Source organism: Saccoglossus kowalevskii, chromosome 9 (assembly GCF_978046115.1).
Source record: "Saccoglossus kowalevskii chromosome 9, keSacKowa6.1, whole genome shotgun sequence".
Taxonomy (NCBI): Eukaryota; Metazoa; Hemichordata; class Enteropneusta; family Harrimaniidae; genus Saccoglossus; species Saccoglossus kowalevskii.
In genome coordinates this window covers 29,740,324-29,761,860 of record NC_140649.1, presented here as the reverse complement: position 1 = coordinate 29,761,860, position 21,537 = coordinate 29,740,324, and the positions used below count along the sequence as shown (strand labels likewise).

Sequence of the window (21,537 nt, the reverse complement as noted above, 5' to 3'; positions counted from 1 at the left end):
TGTTTTTTAATGAAAACCAACAGTCAGATATGCTTATTTGATATCCGCGCCTGCACCGTAATGTTTTCAAGTGTGTTACAATATTGTTATTATTGGTGTTGAAACCATCTTCCGACTAATTCAACCAAATAATATTGATCAATGATGCATTTGTACATTGAGTGGGTTGTACATTGGCAATACATAACACGATTGTGATCGATTTAAAATAGATATTTGACATTGTATTTAGAGTTAATTCATGTATGTGGTTTTATTACATCAGTTTTCAATTGAATAGTTGTGATTCTAATAAACCATTCATGTATGCTTGTTCTAACCTTCTCTAACCTTAAATCCACTTATATTGTTCCATGTATATACCGCATGAAGTGCGCTACAAACTAACCAATAGCAGCACTTCAATGATTTGTGTCACAAATTTTAGCAACACTTATTATTTCGAAAATGAATGAACAGTGCACATTTCAAATTTTACTAGAAATGATTTTTATAATGCAAATCACTACTGCATAGTAGGAAATATTAGAGAACACAATAAATGGCGCCCTCAAACTAGCGAATACGTATCTATATATGAATCATTTTTACCAAAATTAAGGCGTTGAGGACATTCATAATGTCCTCAGCGTTCATACTAAATGCAATGTATTGCAGCAAGGAGTTACTACTAGTGTAGTGTAGTGCAGTGTAATGCAGTGTAGTGTAGTGTAGTGTAGTGTAGTGTAGTGTAGTGTAGTGTAGTGTAGTGTAGTGTAGTGTAGTGTAGTGTAGTGTAGTGTAGTGTAGTGTAGTGTAGTGCAGTGCAATGCAGTGTAGTGCGGTGCGGTGCGGTGTAGTGTAGTGTAGTGTAGTGTAGTGTAGTGTAGTGTAGTGTAGTGTAGTGTAGTGTAATAGTGAACGTTTAAGCGAGCGGTACAACGTGCATTTAGTATGACGCAAAACTTTTGAAACAACAAAACACAAGCTGTATCACGTCAACGCTTTCTTGGTTATTCAATTATAGCTACAATTTTTTTGGTGGGTGAAAGATGTGTTTATTGTTTGTTGAGTCATTGTTTAAACGCCTTGCAGCTTGAAATGGTATGGTCCAAATCATATGTTGTTGTCTTCTTCGCAGCAGCAACACACATGGTACTCAGTTGAATGGATGGACTCCAACTGTCCTCAAAATTGTTAATATCAACTTCATCGTCACATTATTATTATCATTGAACACATAAAGACAGGCTGCGTCTTTGTTGCAGGATCTGTATATACTGTGACTCTAGATCTGGGACCATTTTTTCTGCCAGAGTATTTTTCAGTCGTCACTGCTTTACATTTTGTATGCATTAATCTCTATTCCACATTTTATTTCTGTCTGGTCAAGTCTACTTGTCAGTTCATTTGGGTTTCTTCACAGCTTACTCAATCGTTGAAATATTCAAGGACATTGCTCATGATTGATTCTGGTCAAAATATGATTTAGGAATGTGGGTGACAAGAAATATCCATGTCAGACACCTACTATTGTTTCCAACCAATTATTATATGGATCGGCTGATATGACATGTGTCTTGAACGTATCTTCAGGTATAAATGCTGAACTAAATGGGTCATTGTTATGCCAGTATTTGTTTACCATTCATATACTATGTCATACATACATTCTGAAGTCTATAAAAAAAAGTCTGTTAAAAAGTTTAATTTATTCAAGCGCAGCACTTTTATCCCAGACATGGTAATAACCATTTTGATTTCCTTACTGGGTAGAAAATGAATACATGAATAAATTCTAACAGGTGTATTTTGTTGAACCATATACAATTGTCTAATTGAAAATCAGTATATATGTATACGTCTTTGGAGCTGGACGTAGAAACTTCTAGCTTTATATAAGCCGCTATGTATGGGAAAGTTTTTTGTTTTGTTCACGGATTATGCACACTACAATTTAATCCTTAATAGATTGTGCCAATTTTTTTTCAGGATAGAGTTGTATCAATACATTACGCAAATGTCGCGCCAACCTAATAATTCACATAATACTGTAGTTTTATAGGTTATTGAAGTATTAATGGTTGTGAATGTTACAGAATATATCAGGAGTGGATGGTACTGATTTGTTTTCATGCCATTCGCAATAATACTTCCTTCTCTCGTTTTTTTTTAATTCATAGGTGAAGTCATCAGTTATGATAATGGATTTTGATGAATAAAATACACTGTTCCGGAATGGTCAATTGAGACGGCAATTATTAGATTTATTTGTTATTGAAAGCACATTCTTAGTTTTATTATTATGCGCAATTGTTACCATAGAAACAACTACACAAACATTTTAATTAGGTAAGTTATATACCGACACTGTATGTATCTCATGATAATCTCTATATAACAGGGTCTACATTATCCATGTTTAAGGTTTAAATGAAAAAATTAGTGTGGCTATTTTTGTGGTAAACATGATAACTCATACGTTGCAGTCGTTCCTCAGCAAATCTTCCAAAAACACGCGTGAGAATGCTAAAAACGCAAAGGCTCATGGGTAGACGCTTGTTTGTAAACATTGACAGGCTATGGCCATCTGACGCATGCGCAGATGACGATTTTCCCGCTTTAAAATGCATTGGACACAATGGAATAGAAAAATACTAATGCTACCTAGACAAACAAAATAAGTAGCTGAGATAAAAAAAAAATATGCAGACTCAAACGTAAACATATTAAAATATTATTTCGATTACAGGTTTTTCATTTCGCGCAATATGTGTCTATTCAGATATATTACCTGAAAACCAATGCGTCCTGGACGTGTTCTACTCGTGCAATACGCACGAATAATGACGAGTCACGCAAATAACTGTGGATAAGCCAGGAAGGAAGCTGACGAGCACTCTTTCAGTAAAGTATGCTAATATATGAAACACTAATATACACAGATGGTGTCTTCCAAAAACAGTTTAGTTAAACACAAATAAATTGCCTATATAATTTACTGAGTATTTTAATAATAATTTACAAGACTGAAATAATAAAATTAAACCGTGAGTGTTTGTGTAATTTTGCTCAAAACAATGCAAATTTAAACGTTGTTGAATGGCCATGACTCTCATTAACACGCCACGCCACGCTCACAGCATGCCACGACGCTCACACCATGCCAAGTCAAACAACTTCACACAATGCCATACCACACCACGCAAAGCCATACCACGCCAGACCGCACTACATCACGCAACGCAGCGCCCCATCACACCAAACCAATTCAGAAGCCAGTATAAACTTCCTGGTTATCGTGTTAAAAATAGTACTACCATTTGTACACCATCATTAAACTTTTCGAATAAATATGACAACTGCTCGATTGTACATCACTCATCGATTATGTTGTCAATCACATCTTCCACGTGTTCCCAACCACTGATCCCACATGATAATATCACACAATGAATTGCATACAAGGTAGATATTATCTTCATACTGTCAGCAGGTAGACGATTATTTGGTGATTAGTTAATTCATGAATATTGATGATTTGGTAATATAAGTCGGTGTTTTGTTCCCAGTACTATTCATTTGAGGGTTGGTCCTAAGAAAAGTGTCGACGGCACCATTTCGTACTACTAAACATTAGGTACGTTCTGCTTAAAAGTAACTTCTCTTAAACTTTAATAGGTTCTAGTTGACACGAATATTTCGTGTATGTAATGTTAAAAGCCGCTGCTGTACGTAAGATGTGACAATTCGATAATAACACAATTCAGTGGTCTATCAAAAAATACTTACTTAAGTATTCAGTTTATTTGTGATAATGTGAATAACGTTTATCACGATTAAGATATCTAAAACTTCAATTATGTAACTAAATACTGCTTTGCAAACGCGTAAACCAAATATTCACAACATACACAGACGATAACGACAATTTCGTCCCCAACTGCGTTACTTCGCTGTGACTTTCAGTGATTTGTTGTGAAAGGAAGTTTAATGCTTAAAATTTGCGATTGCAAAAATTATGTCATCGCTACGTATATCGCTCTTCTAAATTCTGTCTCATTTGAATTTATTACCAAAAAAATCACATTACGTTATTTGTGAACATCGTCAGTACAAATCAATTGTAATCTCATTTCAGAATGCGGGTCTTCGTACTTGGTTTCATCACAGTATCATTCCATGTTTGTCTTGTGGTTTCAAATACGAGCTGGGAAAATGTATGTTGATATTCTATTATATTTAGATCGTTTCTACTTTTGTCTCTTTACTATCATATAGTCATGGTTTTGATTTGTTCATTGGGTCTGTAATGATATACTATTGTATTTTCATTTGTATCATGTAGGTTGCGCACCAGAGACGTATCCGTCAAGGTAGGTGACTATTTTTTTTATAAAAATAAAGTTTTTTGTTCTTCAACATCTGGAAACATATGTACATGAACTACGTCTTCGGAAATATTATTGTTTTGTTCGGTATCTATTCAACCATTTGACATCATATTAGTTATGTCCGCTATCTGCTCGACCATCTGACATCCCATTTGTTATGTCCGATATCTGCTCGACCATCTGACATGCCATTTGTTATGTCCGCTATCTGCTCGACCATCTGACATCCCATTTGTTATGTCCGCTATCTGCTCGACCATCTGACATCCCATTTGTTATGTCCGATATCTGCTCGACCATCTGACATGCCATTTGTTATGTCCGCTATCTGCTCGACCATCTGACATGCCATTTGTTATGTCCGCTATCTGCTCGACCATCTGACATCCCATTTGTTATGTCCGCTATCTGCTCGACCATCTGACATCCCATTTGTTATGTCCGATATCTGCTCGACCATCTGACATGCCATTTGTTATTTCCGTTATCCGGTGGTCTTCTGACATCCAATTTGTTATCTCCGCTTTCCGGTGGTTATCTGAAATCCATTTTGGTTATGTCCGCTATCCGTTGGTTATCTGTCATCCCATTTGCTATGTCCGCTGTCTGCTCAACCGCGCGACGTGCCATTGGTTTGCTATAATAATATATTAATTTATACTCAGATAACAATAGCTTAACATGCCATGATGCAGAAGGAAGAGAAGGAATATGTCGAGATAACAGAGTAAATGGTGAAGGCTGCTTTTTCAAAAGTAGAATCTGCCAAGAGTACCACAGATGTAATAATCATTACAGATGTTTCATCCCAGCTGATCCTACCAAAGGTTAGATATGCATTTTTGTTTTGTTTTGTTTTTTCTGTTTCGAAAGCAGAAGGTACACTTAACCCTTATCCTTGAAGAAGTTTGATGCAGTTAAATTGGTACAAATTGTTTAAACCACATACATACCATGATTCTTTCACTTTAATAACTCATTTTATTCTGGAAACATACCTATGTTTTCACATGTCGTTGAGAACGTTCTACGTTTAACTGATAAATAAATAAACGCTGCTCGGACTGATAAGTATGATATATTGAAGATAATATTAGGTAATCGTAGTCCTAAATAACTATTAAAAATAGCTAGACGTTTCGAGCAATGGCTCTTTATCGATAGCATAGAAGCAAGTGTGATAACGTACAGGTAGAACATAGGAACGTAAGAACGCGCATGAACTATAAGTTAGAATCACAAAAAATTCCACAATAGAACAAATAACGCGCCTTAGGTAGTGAGCTCAACAAATGAGTTGAACTGTTTGTTAATACCATGGGGTTCTTTAGTTCCAAGGCGGAATATAGTTTCCTCCTCGACACGCCTGAGCTGATTTTCGTCGCCATTGACAACACATACACCAGAAATAGACATATCTGTAATATTATGTCCACTAGAATTAAAATGAAGTGAAACCGGATAATAACGATTTTTCTGTCTAGTTTGCCGTAGATGCTCAGCAAACCGATCACCCAGTCGACGAACTGTAGAACCAATATAAAGTTTCCCGCATCTAATACATGAAATGCAATATACAACATTCATAGTGATACAACTGAACGGATATTTGACCTCAACATCTCCCTTGGGACCAAATATACGATTAGTGTCTGTAATAAAAGGACAAGTATTACACCTAGGACGATTACACGGGACAGAACCATATTTCTCAGGGTCTCCCCTTTCACCCGTATGCACCAATAACCTCCTTAAATTAGTGTCACGGCGCCAGGCAGTAGTAGGCATTAGTGGAAACGTAGAACTTGTCTCCTCACTGGTCTGTAAAATGTGAAAATGTTTGTACATAATGTTTTTAATCCTGACATTTAAAGGATGGTACGTAAGTGCCAAAATTACACGATCCTGATTGTCACGGGAAACCGTAGAACCAATACAATCAGTTCTTGACATTGACACAACCTTGGCCAATGCTTTCCCAGTGACATTACGAGGATAACCCCGTTTTCTGAAATAATCACATAAAATCCTCGCCTGGTTACGGAAATCAGTATCATCGCTGCAAATACGACGTACCCGGAGTAACTGCGAGTAAGGTATGGAGTCCTTCATTCTAGTAGGATGTGATGATTCATACTGTAAATAACAATGTGAATCAGTAGGTTTTGTGTAGATAGATGTAGAAATGCGATCACCATCTACCTTAGTAGAAATATCGAGAAATGGTAGTGTTATTTCTGATATCTCATGTGTGTATTGTATGGCGGGATTAAAGTTCTTCACAAAGTCAATGAACTGTAATAACTCATCCCGACTGCCAGACATGGCACCAAATCCATCATCAATGTACCTGACATAAAATTCAGGTTTAGTGCCTTGAAAGGACGAAAAAATTAACTCCTCTTGATATGACATGAATAAACATGCATAGCTCGGACCAAAACAACTGCCCATAGCCACACCTCGTTTCTGTATATAATGTTTACCATTAAAAGAAAAGCAATTCCCGTTCAAAACTAATTCCGCTAAGCGCACCAACACAAACGTAGGAGGATCCTTAACTGTCCTTTTATTCAGAAAATGCTGTAAAGCCAACAGTCCATCAGTGTGCGGGATAGATGTATAAAGGGATTTTACATCCATAGAAAACAAAAATCTGGGTATATCCGGTGTGAAACGAAATAACTCTAGTTTCCTAAGTGCATCATTTGTATCCTGAACATACGTAGGCTGTGACGCAACAATAGGTCTCAACATTGAATCCAAGTATCGAGCTATGTGCTCAGTCGGACAATTACATGCTGAGACAATGGGTCTACCAGGGTTGTTTACCTTGTGAATCTTAGGTAATAGATAAAAGACTGATGTCCGTGGTCTGCGCACTATAAGATTTTTGGCCTCTATCGGCAAATCACCTTTAGCAATATAGCCATTAACCACATCACCTATTTCCCGTTGTATTTCATTCGTAAGATCCACATCAAGTGCCCGGTAGGAGTCTGTATCCGATAACTGCCTCTCTGCCTCAACCAGATACAAATCTCTACGCCAAACCACCACTGCTCCACCCTTGTCAGCTGGCTTAATAACAATCTCATCACGTCGTGACTTAAGAGAATTAAGAGCGTCACGTTCCTGACGAGTTATATTGCTATTTTGCCATTTCTGATTATTAAACTTAATAGTATGTATTTCTCGTCTACACACACTTATATAATGATCCAGAGTATCATTACGACCAGGTGGTGGTGTCCAATAGGACACAGATGGTGGTGCTCCAAATAAACGAGCGTTGTGAATAGTATCCATGTCCTGGCTAGCTTCATCGCGATCGCGATCAGCGTCCTGCGCATGGTACTCCTTCAGTCTAAGTCGGCGAAAAAAACTGTCAGCGTCGCGTTTCACCTGAAATTCATTTACTCTAGATTTAACCGGAATGAAATTCAGTCCCCGACTCAATACGCTACGTTCGGATACACTAAGAGGGAGGTCCTCAGGGATAGTGACCACCCGGCGAACATTTTCGCGCTCAGCAAAAGGCAACCTGTACTCACCCTTTTCTTCAAACTTACCTGCACAGAGTCTGTTCAATTTCATTAATTTGCGTCTCCGCAAAGCATGGTATAAACGCATATTCAGAGAATGAACAGCCGTAAAAATTGCACTTATCTGGGTTGGTCGGCACAGGTAATATAATGAATCCAATGAATCGAGACGCTGTTTATGGTGAAGCTTACATTTAAAAACATTGTCCCGAATAGTAGAATTCATCAGGCTGCGCGAACACCTATTAAGGCGTTGATTACAGTGTCGTAGAAAAGCGTTAGATACACTGCTACTTGCCGCTCTGAAGTTAAGTCTAAATCCAACAGGAATCACTTTTTTCCGAAGGCAAGCATCAATGAAAAATATGTGGCTGGTACATCTAGTCTTCCCAAAAGTCGCCTTGCAAAATCTGACCGCGACAGTTCTTACATTTTCCGGCAGACCCCTAGTACTCTCCACAAACAAACGATGTGCATGGCGTTGATGGAAATTCTTACCCGATGACATTAGTAAGATAGCAGCAAATAGAAAAATCGTAATAGTAGTTTATAAATAAATAAACGCTGCTCGGACTGATAAGTATGATATATTGAAGATAATATTAGGTAATCGTAGTCCTAAATAACTATTAAAAATAGCTAGACGTTTCGAGCAATGGCTCTTTATCGATAGCATAGAAGCAAGTGTGATAACGTACAGGTAGAACATAGGAACGTAAGAACGCGCATGAACTATAAGTTAGAATCACAAAAAATTCCACAATAGAACAAATAACGCGCCTTAGGTAGTGAGCTCAACAAATGAGTTGAACTGTTTGTTAATACCATGGGGTTCTTTAGTTCCAAGGCGGAATATAGTTTCCTCCTCGACACGCCTGAGCTGATTTTCGTCGCCATTGACAACACATACACCAGAAATAGACATATCTGTAATATTATGTCCACTAGAATTAAAATGAAGTGAAACCGGATAATAACGATTTTTCTGTCTAGTTTGCCGTAGATGCTCAGCAAACCGATCACCCAGTCGACGAACTGTAGAACCAATATAAAGTTTCCCGCATCTAATACATGAAATGCAATATACAACATTCATAGTGATACAACTGAACGGATATTTGACCTCAACATCTCCCTTGGGACCAAATATACGATTAGTGTCTGTAATAAAAGGACAAGTATTACACCTAGGACGATTACACGGGACAGAACCATATTTCTCAGGGTCTCCCCTTTCACCCGTATGCACCAATAACCTCCTTAAATTAGTGTCACGGCGCCAGGCAGTAGTAGGCATTAGTGGAAACGTAGAACTTGTCTCCTCACTGGTCTGTAAAATGTGAAAATGTTTGTACATAATGTTTTTAATCCTGACATTTAAAGGATGGTACGTAAGTGCCAAAATTACACGATCCTGATTGTCACGGGAAACCGTAGAACCAATACAATCAGTTCTTGACATTGACACAACCTTGGCCAATGCTTTCCCAGTGACATTACGAGGATAACCCCGTTTTCTGAAATAATCACATAAAATCCTCGCCTGGTTACGGAAATCAGTATCATCGCTGCAAATACGACGTACCCGGAGTAACTGCGAGTAAGGTATGGAGTCCTTCATTCTAGTAGGATGTGATGATTCATACTGTAAATAACAATGTGAATCAGTAGGTTTTGTGTAGATAGATGTAGAAATGCGATCACCATCTACCTTAGTAGAAATATCGAGAAATGGTAGTGTTATTTCTGATATCTCATGTGTGTATTGTATGGCGGGATTAAAGTTCTTCACAAAGTCAATGAACTGTAATAACTCATCCCGACTGCCAGACATGGCACCAAATCCATCATCAATGTACCTGACATAAAATTCAGGTTTAGTGCCTTGAAAGGACGAAAAAATTAACTCCTCTTGATATGACATGAATAAACATGCATAGCTCGGACCAAAACAACTGCCCATAGCCACACCTCGTTTCTGTATATAATGTTTACCATTAAAAGAAAAGCAATTCCCGTTCAAAACTAATTCCGCTAAGCGCACCAACACAAACGTAGGAGGATCCTTAACTGTCCTTTTATTCAGAAAATGCTGTAAAGCCAACAGTCCATCAGTGTGCGGGATAGATGTATAAAGGGATTTTACATCCATAGAAAACAAAAATCTGGGTATATCCGGTGTGAAACGAAATAACTCTAGTTTCCTAAGTGCATCATTTGTATCCTGAACATACGTAGGCTGTGACGCAACAATAGGTCTCAACATTGAATCCAAGTATCGAGCTATGTGCTCAGTCGGACAATTACATGCTGAGACAATGGGTCTACCAGGGTTGTTTACCTTGTGAATCTTAGGTAATAGATAAAAGACTGATGTCCGTGGTCTGCGCACTATAAGATTTTTGGCCTCTATCGGCAAATCACCTTTAGCAATATAGCCATTAACCACATCACCTATTTCCCGTTGTATTTCATTCGTAAGATCCACATCAAGTGCCCGGTAGGAGTCTGTATCCGATAACTGCCTCTCTGCCTCAACCAGATACAAATCTCTACGCCAAACCACCACTGCTCCACCCTTGTCAGCTGGCTTAATAACAATCTCATCACGTCGTGACTTAAGAGAATTAAGAGCGTCACGTTCCTGACGAGTTATATTGCTATTTTATAGTTATTTAGGACTACGATTACCTAATATTATCTTCAATATATCATACTTATCAGTCCGAGCAGCGTTTATTTATTTATAAACTACTATTACGATTTTTCTATTTGCTGCTATCTTACTAATGTCATCGGGTAAGAATTTCCATCAACGCCATGCACATCGTTTGTTTGTGGAGAGTACTAGGGGTCTGCCGGAAAATGTAAGAACTGTCGCGGTCAGATTTTGCAAGGCGACTTTTGGGAAGACTAGATGTACCAGCCACATATTTTTCATTGATGCTTGCCTTCGGAAAAAAGTGATTCCTGTTGGATTTAGACTTAACTTCAGAGCGGCAAGTAGCAGTGTATCTAACGCTTTTCTACGACACTGTAATCAACGCCTTAATAGGTGTTCGCGCAGCCTGATGAATTCTACTATTCGGGACAATGTTTTTAAATGTAAGCTTCACCATAAACAGCGTCTCGATTCATTGGATTCATTATATTACCTGTGCCGACCAACCCAGATAAGTGCAATTTTTACGGCTGTTCATTCTCTGAATATGCGTTTATACCATGCTTTGCGGAGACGCAAATTAATGAAATTGAACAGACTCTGTGCAGGTAAGTTTGAAGAAAAGGGTGAGTACAGGTTGCCTTTTGCTGAGCGCGAAAATGTTCGCCGGGTGGTCACTATCCCTGAGGACCTCCCTCTTAGTGTATCCGAACGTAGCGTATTGAGTCGGGGACTGAATTTCATTCCGGTTAAATCTAGAGTAAATGAATTTCAGGTGAAACGCGACGCTGACAGTTTTTTTCGCCGACTTAGACTGAAGGAGTACCATGCGCAGGACGCTGATCGCGATCGCGATGAAGCTAGCCAGGACATGGATACTATTCACAACGCTCGTTTATTTGGAGCACCACCATCTGTGTCCTATTGGACACCACCACCTGGTCGTAATGATACTCTGGATCATTATATAAGTGTGTGTAGACGAGAAATACATACTATTAAGTTTAATAATCAGAAATGGCAAAATAGCAATATAACTCGTCAGGAACGTGACGCTCTTAATTCTCTTAAGTCACGACGTGATGAGATTGTTATTAAGCCAGCTGACAAGGGTGGAGCAGTGGTGGTTTGGCGTAGAGATTTGTATCTGGTTGAGGCAGAGAGGCAGTTATCGGATACAGACTCCTACCGGGCACTTGATGTGGATCTTACGAATGAAATACAACGGGAAATAGGTGATGTGGTTAATGGCTATATTGCTAAAGGTGATTTGCCGATAGAGGCCAAAAATCTTATAGTGCGCAGACCACGGACATCAGTCTTTTATCTATTACCTAAGATTCACAAGGTAAACAACCCTGGTAGACCCATTGTCTCAGCATGTAATTGTCCGACTGAGCACATAGCTCGATACTTGGATTCAATGTTGAGACCTATTGTTGCGTCACAGCCTACGTATGTTCAGGATACAAATGATGCACTTAGGAAACTAGAGTTATTTCGTTTCACACCGGATATACCCAGATTTTTGTTTTCTATGGATGTAAAATCCCTTTATACATCTATCCCGCACACTGATGGACTGTTGGCTTTACAGCATTTTCTGAATAAAAGGACAGTTAAGGATCCTCCTACGTTTGTGTTGGTGCGCTTAGCGGAATTAGTTTTGAACGGGAATTGCTTTTCTTTTAATGGTAAACATTATATACAGAAACGAGGTGTGGCTATGGGCAGTTGTTTTGGTCCGAGCTATGCATGTTTATTCATGTCATATCAAGAGGAGTTAATTTTTTCGTCCTTTCAAGGCACTAAACCTGAATTTTATGTCAGGTACATTGATGATGGATTTGGTGCCATGTCTGGCAGTCGGGATGAGTTATTACAGTTCATTGACTTTGTGAAGAACTTTAATCCCGCCATACAATACACACATGAGATATCAGAAATAACACTACCATTTCTCGATATTTCTACTAAGGTAGATGGTGATCGCATTTCTACATCTATCTACACAAAACCTACTGATTCACATTGTTATTTACAGTATGAATCATCACATCCTACTAGAATGAAGGACTCCATACCTTACTCGCAGTTACTCCGGGTACGTCGTATTTGCAGCGATGATACTGATTTCCGTAACCAGGCGAGGATTTTATGTGATTATTTCAGAAAACGGGGTTATCCTCGTAATGTCACTGGGAAAGCATTGGCCAAGGTTGTGTCAATGTCAAGAACTGATTGTATTGGTTCTACGGTTTCCCGTGACAATCAGGATCGTGTAATTTTGGCACTTACGTACCATCCTTTAAATGTCAGGATTAAAAACATTATGTACAAACATTTTCACATTTTACAGACCAGTGAGGAGACAAGTTCTACGTTTCCACTAATGCCTACTACTGCCTGGCGCCGTGACACTAATTTAAGGAGGTTATTGGTGCATACGGGTGAAAGGGGAGACCCTGAGAAATATGGTTCTGTCCCGTGTAATCGTCCTAGGTGTAATACTTGTCCTTTTATTACAGACACTAATCGTATATTTGGTCCCAAGGGAGATGTTGAGGTCAAATATCCGTTCAGTTGTATCACTATGAATGTTGTATATTGCATTTCATGTATTAGATGCGGGAAACTTTATATTGGTTCTACAGTTCGTCGACTGGGTGATCGGTTTGCTGAGCATCTACGGCAAACTAGACAGAAAAATCGTTATTATCCGGTTTCACTTCATTTTAATTCTAGTGGACATAATATTACAGATATGTCTATTTCTGGTGTATGTGTTGTCAATGGCGACGAAAATCAGCTCAGGCGTGTCGAGGAGGAAACTATATTCCGCCTTGGAACTAAAGAACCCCATGGTATTAACAAACAGTTCAACTCATTTGTTGAGCTCACTACCTAAGGCGCGTTATTTGTTCTATTGTGGAATTTTTTGTGATTCTAACTTATAGTTCATGCGCGTTCTTACGTTCCTATGTTCTACCTGTACGTTATCACACTTGCTTCTATGCTATCGATAAAGAGCCATTGCTCGAAACGTCTAGCTATTTTTAATAGTTATTTAGGACTACGATTACCTAATATTATCTTCAATATATCATACTTATCAGTCCGAGCAGCGTTTATTTATTTATAAACTACTATTACGATTTTTCTATTTGCTGCTATCTTACTAATGTCATCGGGTAAGAATTTCCATCAACGCCATGCACATCGTTTGTTTGTGGAGAGTACTAGGGGTCTGCCGGAAAATGTAAGAACTGTCGCGGTCAGATTTTGCAAGGCGACTTTTGGGAAGACTAGATGTACCAGCCACATATTTTTCATTGATGCTTGCCTTCGGAAAAAAGTGATTCCTGTTGGATTTAGACTTAACTTCAGAGCGGCAAGTAGCAGTGTATCTAACGCTTTTCTACGACACTGTAATCAACGCCTTAATAGGTGTTCGCGCAGCCTGATGAATTCTACTATTCGGGACAATGTTTTTAAATGTAAGCTTCACCATAAACAGCGTCTCGATTCATTGGATTCATTATATTACCTGTGCCGACCAACCCAGATAAGTGCAATTTTTACGGCTGTTCATTCTCTGAATATGCGTTTATACCATGCTTTGCGGAGACGCAAATTAATGAAATTGAACAGACTCTGTGCAGGTAAGTTTGAAGAAAAGGGTGAGTACAGGTTGCCTTTTGCTGAGCGCGAAAATGTTCGCCGGGTGGTCACTATCCCTGAGGACCTCCCTCTTAGTGTATCCGAACGTAGCGTATTGAGTCGGGGACTGAATTTCATTCCGGTTAAATCTAGAGTAAATGAATTTCAGGTGAAACGCGACGCTGACAGTTTTTTTCGCCGACTTAGACTGAAGGAGTACCATGCGCAGGACGCTGATCGCGATCGCGATGAAGCTAGCCAGGACATGGATACTATTCACAACGCTCGTTTATTTGGAGCACCACCATCTGTGTCCTATTGGACACCACCACCTGGTCGTAATGATACTCTGGATCATTATATAAGTGTGTGTAGACGAGAAATACATACTATTAAGTTTAATAATCAGAAATGGCAAAATAGCAATATAACTCGTCAGGAACGTGACGCTCTTAATTCTCTTAAGTCACGACGTGATGAGATTGTTATTAAGCCAGCTGACAAGGGTGGAGCAGTGGTGGTTTGGCGTAGAGATTTGTATCTGGTTGAGGCAGAGAGGCAGTTATCGGATACAGACTCCTACCGGGCACTTGATGTGGATCTTACGAATGAAATACAACGGGAAATAGGTGATGTGGTTAATGGCTATATTGCTAAAGGTGATTTGCCGATAGAGGCCAAAAATCTTATAGTGCGCAGACCACGGACATCAGTCTTTTATCTATTACCTAAGATTCACAAGGTAAACAACCCTGGTAGACCCATTGTCTCAGCATGTAATTGTCCGACTGAGCACATAGCTCGATACTTGGATTCAATGTTGAGACCTATTGTTGCGTCACAGCCTACGTATGTTCAGGATACAAATGATGCACTTAGGAAACTAGAGTTATTTCGTTTCACACCGGATATACCCAGATTTTTGTTTTCTATGGATGTAAAATCCCTTTATACATCTATCCCGCACACTGATGGACTGTTGGCTTTACAGCATTTTCTGAATAAAAGGACAGTTAAGGATCCTCCTACGTTTGTGTTGGTGCGCTTAGCGGAATTAGTTTTGAACGGGAATTGCTTTTCTTTTAATGGTAAACATTATATACAGAAACGAGGTGTGGCTATGGGCAGTTGTTTTGGTCCGAGCTATGCATGTTTATTCATGTCATATCAAGAGGAGTTAATTTTTTCGTCCTTTCAAGGCACTAAACCTGAATTTTATGTCAGGTACATTGATGATGGATTTGGTGCCATGTCTGGCAGTCGGGATGAGTTATTACAGTTCATTGACTTTGTGAAGAACTTTAATCCCGCCATACAATACACACATGAGATATCAGAAATAACACTACCATTTCTCGATATTTCTACTAAGGTAGATGGTGATCGCATTTCTACATCTATCTACACAAAACCTACTGATTCACATTGTTATTTACAGTATGAATCATCACATCCTACTAGAATGAAGGACTCCATACCTTACTCGCAGTTACTCCGGGTACGTCGTATTTGCAGCGATGATACTGATTTCCGTAACCAGGCGAGGATTTTATGTGATTATTTCAGAAAACGGGGTTATCCTCGTAATGTCACTGGGAAAGCATTGGCCAAGGTTGTGTCAATGTCAAGAACTGATTGTATTGGTTCTACGGTTTCCCGTGACAATCAGGATCGTGTAATTTTGGCACTTACGTACCATCCTTTAAATGTCAGGATTAAAAACATTATGTACAAACATTTTCACATTTTACAGACCAGTGAGGAGACAAGTTCTACGTTTCCACTAATGCCTACTACTGCCTGGCGCCGTGACACTAATTTAAGGAGGTTATTGGTGCATACGGGTGAAAGGGGAGACCCTGAGAAATATGGTTCTGTCCCGTGTAATCGTCCTAGGTGTAATACTTGTCCTTTTATTACAGACACTAATCGTATATTTGGTCCCAAGGGAGATGTTGAGGTCAAATATCCGTTCAGTTGTATCACTATGAATGTTGTATATTGCATTTCATGTATTAGATGCGGGAAACTTTATATTGGTTCTACAGTTCGTCGACTGGGTGATCGGTTTGCTGAGCATCTACGGCAAACTAGACAGAAAAATCGTTATTATCCGGTTTCACTTCATTTTAATTCTAGTGGACATAATATTACAGATATGTCTATTTCTGGTGTATGTGTTGTCAATGGCGACGAAAATCAGCTCAGGCGTGTCGAGGAGGAAACTATATTCCGCCTTGGAACTAAAGAACCCCATGGTATTAACAAACAGTTCAACTCATTTGTTGAGCTCACTACCTAAGGCGCGTTATTTGTTCTATTGTGGAATTTTTTGTGATTCTAACTTATAGTTCATGCGCGTTCTTACGTTCCTATGTTCTACCTGTACGTTATCACACTTGCTTCTATGCTATCGATAAAGAGCCATTGCTCGAAACGTCTAGCTATTTTTAATAGTTATTTAGGACTACGATTACCTAATATTATCTTCAATATATCTTACGTTTAACTGAAGTACACGCGTTCCCGACACGATGATCACGTGATCAATTATTTTCTCAAGCACCCACAGCGTATAATCAAATTTTGGCGGACCATTTGAATCCTGGGTGGCATGAACATTTTTGGGAAAGGAACATTTTTTTTTATTTTAGAGAAACTGCAAATTTAATCTACCAAAATGCCAAATACTTTGTTCATCTTGAGGAATGGTTCACACCATGAAAGATAATACACAGAATCAGTTATTGTAGTATTTTTACGTGACCAGTGGAGTATGATGAAATCTTTATTACCATTTACGTTACAGGGATACCGTTGGGGGAGTTTTCGGCGTCTTACAAATATGGTGTTACTTGAAATAGTACCTTATTTAGGTTTTGTTTAGTCAAGGCGAACACTTGGCATAAAGATTCTTATATAGTACAACACTGTATAATTATACAGATCAAAATAAATCAATAGATAATAACATACAAAATATAATCATTCAATGAACAAACCATGCAACTAACAAAGCATATTCTATATCAGTAAAAATGTTAGAGAAAGAGAAATTAAATTAAAATGCATTTATTTCAGATGAGCCTTGTGTAACAGACGGGGGGATTTGCAAAGCTGCAACTGACAGATGTGATGGTGCGTATGAAGATGACCTCTGTGATTTCCCATCTAAACGCAAATGCTGTAAACCTACCTGTGAGTATTTATAATACATATATCCTCGCCGTTTACTGTATTGTAATATTATCCCCTTCATGTTTGACACTATGTTTAAATTTGTACTGCAGGTGACCTTAAATGTGAACTAATAGGCGGTGACTGTCAGCCTGAAGGTTTAGCATGTGGAGGGGTCATCAATTCAACTCCGGGTTTGTGTGACGGAACTGGTAGGGTGTGCTGTATAGACAACAAAGGTATATGTCCACTTAGCAACTTATTGTTCCTGAATATATATGTATAAATATATATGTTTGTGTTTATAATATATATACATGTATATATCTTCAAAAGACGATTCAGCGTGTGTCAACGCAGGTGGAGAGTGTAAAGACATCGTTGAGGTATGTTCTGGTTGGTACGATGTTGGCAAATGTTCTGGCTTCTACTACAGGCAATGTTGTCGGCTGCCAGGTGGTGAGTAGCCTCATATCGATAGTTCAATCTTCTTTTCAAGTCAACATACAATCGCTATAGCCAATTAATGATAGCATATAAATTCATTAGTAAATGTCTGTTTCATTTATTCGACTGTGTACGTGTCAATGTTTTAACAGATGATACTCCGTGTACGAATGCTGGTGGAGTGTGTCGGGATTCTAGGACTCGGCCGTGTCACATGGGGGACTACCGACCCAATCTATGTTCTGGCCCATCCTATAGGCAATGCTGTTTGAAGGGGTGGGTATTTAAATCACACCGTTAGGGTAATAGAAATAATATAAACGATGCCAACTGTTCAACATAGAGTATATTTATATACATTTATTTTACCGCACGCCAGTCAACTTATGTATTCTTATTTAATTTCCGTAATGCAAATTCGTCACGCGAATTCATCATCTGATGTATCTGTATTATGTTTGCATTATTATTTGTATTTCATAGCAATGTTTTACTTTAACTAGTTTTTGTTGATATATCTTTAAATTTTTTCATTGATATATCTTCAATTTTTTCATTGATATATTTTTAAAATGGCACTCTGTTTTGATTTTAACTTTTAGATGCGATACTGGGTCATCTGGTGGTAAGTACGTACATTGATATTTAAACAAACTAGTAATAAAATAATGACATTTTCCAATCATTTGATAGACCGTTTCCTGGGTAACACAGAACTCATTCACTGATGAATAACAATTCGGTTCACAATAGAATGTCATATAAATAAAATTTAAATAATCATTTTCTATTTTTGTTACCAAAAACATGACGATAATCGTTTCGATTTTAAAGATTCTGAGTGTCGTGAAGAAGGTGGGTGCTGCCGACCCCTGTTCTGCGCCGGAAAAGAACAATCAATATCCGCAACTTGCCCGAATGATACAATACACCCTGAGACTAGCTGTGTATGTTGCCAGGGTGAGTATACAATGGTGTCTACCCCCATCGAAATTAATCAATTACACATGAATAGAATTTTTTTTTAAAAATAAGCACAATGCGCCTGCAATATCTCTATATTTTAACACGGCGATTTACTATAAATATTTCTCATTTTTACAGCACCTACCGCACGCCGTAAGTATTATTTGTGTCATTTAACATGTCACAGTTTGTAGTTGTATGTTAGTAAATGAATTTATATATTCATATCATCACAAAGACGCTTTTTAGCCACGTCAAATATGAGAATAAGTGTTCATGTCACTGATGTCGCCTTTGCGTATACCACCTTTCCAGTCGAATATTTTCCAATAAAAACATGATTTCACTGCCGCTATTGCAAAATACATGTTCTTGGCAATATTCCCCTACCTCACACTACTGTTATATTGGCATACGTCGTGCTGCTATTGACTCAGACAATCAATGTATTAATAAGCCATGTTGTTGTATTTACATGCCATGTACTTGTGCCTCCCATTAATATGTAACATGTTTAATTTATGCTAAATGCTGCTGTTTTCTTTTGAGTGATTAAAGGGCGGCAGTCATCGCGCTGCGCATGTGCGACATTTGATTTGATTTCTCCACAATTCAATGTGCTCTTCTAATAGAAATCACAAGTATGATGTTTGACCTGGGCGCGACTTGCACTCATTATCGCTGATGACTTGTTCGATACCTTTCAATCACCTGACAATACCTAATTAAAGCTTGATAACGTCTCAGTTTGTACTCGTTGATCTGCGCAACAGTCAAAGTTGCCATCTTTGTTTATATGAGACCCATATATCTTGCGCATGCGTGGCGCGACGACTACTGCCCTTTAAGAATATACATTTATTGTGATCAATGTATGCCTGATCGTAACGATCTAATACAATTATTGTAGCCGTTGTAGAACAAGGTGACCCTATATTCAACACACTTGACAAGAAGGAGTATAGATTCGATGGTGAATGCTCCTATGTGTTATTGAGAGAGTGTAGCAAACCGTTGGAAGAACCTCGCTTCGTTGTGACAAGCAAACATGGAGTTATGGAAAATCTAAAAGGAAACCTAATAACGTATGTTAAAGGTATTTCGATTTATTTGAAGAATTGGCCATTATCGGACTTACAAATTGACTTATTAGAACAGAGGTATGTTTCGGTGAGTACAATTTATAATATTTATTGATGGAGAGAGAAAATCAGGAGTACCCAGCATGCATCTATAATTCACAATGTCGGTTACCTTGCCATTTTTTTTTTAATATTTCGTCTATTGTTTATTGTATAATTTGAAAAACACATCAAACAAAAAGTAATGATCAGCGTTTGTATTTTCAGATAAATAAGAACATTCCATTGAACATCCGTGAAATGGTACGATGGAACGACGCGAGTATTGGGGTAACAATAGAACAAGATGGACCGAATGTCAAGGTAGACAAAGAGGACGAGTTCACAGTGTGGTTCAATGGCAATGGGCGTGTCAATTTAGAAATTGTAGATAGTTTATCCGATCGTGTGTGCGGCTTGCTGGGTAATGGAAATGGTAACCCAGACGATGATTTTCTTAAACTGACACCGGATGGGTTAACGTTGGTGGATGATGTTAACGAATTTGGAGAAAGCTGGGTCGTGGATGGCAGGTGAGGGTATACGTTAGTCTACAGGGGTAAGGTCATGCACTAAATACTAGCATTATTGCATGTAGCTCGTGTTGTACTCAGACATGACACAGACGGGAATAATATAAGTCATTATTTGTATGAGTTAGTTGAATGTCCATTACAATTATGGAAATGTGTTTGATATATTATTCATTGTGTTTGCAGCTGTTCATAAGAAGATGCACAACATGGAATCGGATCGAATTATATTATTTGCTTATGTTTTAGTTTTTACGTATATTTGCAGCATTTTCTCATGTAATACAAGCATGAATAGCATCGATGATAAAAACAAGTATGAATATTAATAATGTAATTTATTCAGCAAAACAGAAAAAAAATATGTTGTAAATTATTTTCTCGTCACATGTCATTTATTATTAAATTATATTAAGTAAGTGTGGCAAGGTGATTAAAGCTTATGGTCATGTCAAAACTGCAATGGTTTCTTGATCTTTGTTACACTGAACATATAGTAATGTGATGAATATTAAAAACAAGGTTTATTTATACTAAAACAACAAGGACAAGACCTTATTCGAGTGGATGTCGAAATCTCGCTAAGAGCGAGGAGCAACGCGAATAGTTTTCGCCCTCAAAAGTGTACCATTTTTTACCGCCATTCCGTCAGTGGAACGGAACAATGCTTGTAATTTCGCGATTAGGCTTATCATTACTACACGTTTACAATATTCAATAGAATTTACAGGCACAACAGGCAGCAATAAAGTAATATTTAGCGTAATCGATATGGAATACTGTATTGACACTTTCTGAACGAATCTGTCAATATAATTGCAGTATTAGGTTCGTACATTGTACTACTACAAGTCACTATAAGATATCGTAGGGGCACGTTTTCTGGCAGCATGTGACACTGCGTAATGCATGATGTCAGAACATCGTTATTGTAGTCACTATACACACCTACCTGGCAATCAATAGTTGTCAATATTTACTGTGTGTCGTGTTGTCTACTACGATATGAATATGGTGTCCTGCGTTTGGGATGTTCTAAATTGTCTTGTTATT

General features: G+C 38.2%; 1 protein-coding gene across 1 annotated transcript; it reads left to right on the top strand.

Annotated features, from left to right (window-relative positions):
- Positions 1-3,520: 3,520 nt before the first annotated feature.
- On the top strand, positions 3,521-20,947 carry LOC102809870 (uncharacterized). The gene is made up of 14 exons (XM_006816508.3): positions 3,521-3,619; positions 4,121-4,199; positions 4,328-4,355; positions 5,039-5,200; positions 17,322-17,438; positions 17,531-17,656; positions 17,754-17,876; positions 18,017-18,140; positions 18,467-18,489; positions 18,699-18,824; positions 18,969-18,983; positions 19,741-20,000; positions 20,180-20,484; positions 20,671-20,947. Exons 2-14 carry the CDS (start codon positions 4,122-4,124, stop codon positions 20,678-20,680), a joined length of 1,497 nt encoding a protein of 498 aa, XP_006816571.1. The 5' UTR covers positions 3,521-3,619; position 4,121; the 3' UTR covers positions 20,681-20,947.
- The last annotated feature ends 590 nt before the right edge of the window (positions 20,948-21,537 follow it).

What these genes read in the sequence shown, in the direction of transcription:
- LOC102809870 (XM_006816508.3), top strand. Translation starts at nt 4,122, where the DNA reads ATGCGGGTCTTCGTACTTGGTTTCATCACAGTATCATTCCATGTTTGT. An exon ending in CAAATACGAGCTGGGAAAAT is followed by an intron (nt 4,200 to 4,327) that starts GTATGTTGATAT and finishes TGTATCATGTAG; the next exon opens with GTTGCGCACCAGAGACGTAT. An exon ending in GTGCTGTATAGACAACAAAG is followed by an intron (nt 17,657 to 17,753) that starts GTATATGTCCAC and finishes TATCTTCAAAAG; the next exon opens with ACGATTCAGCGTGTGTCAAC.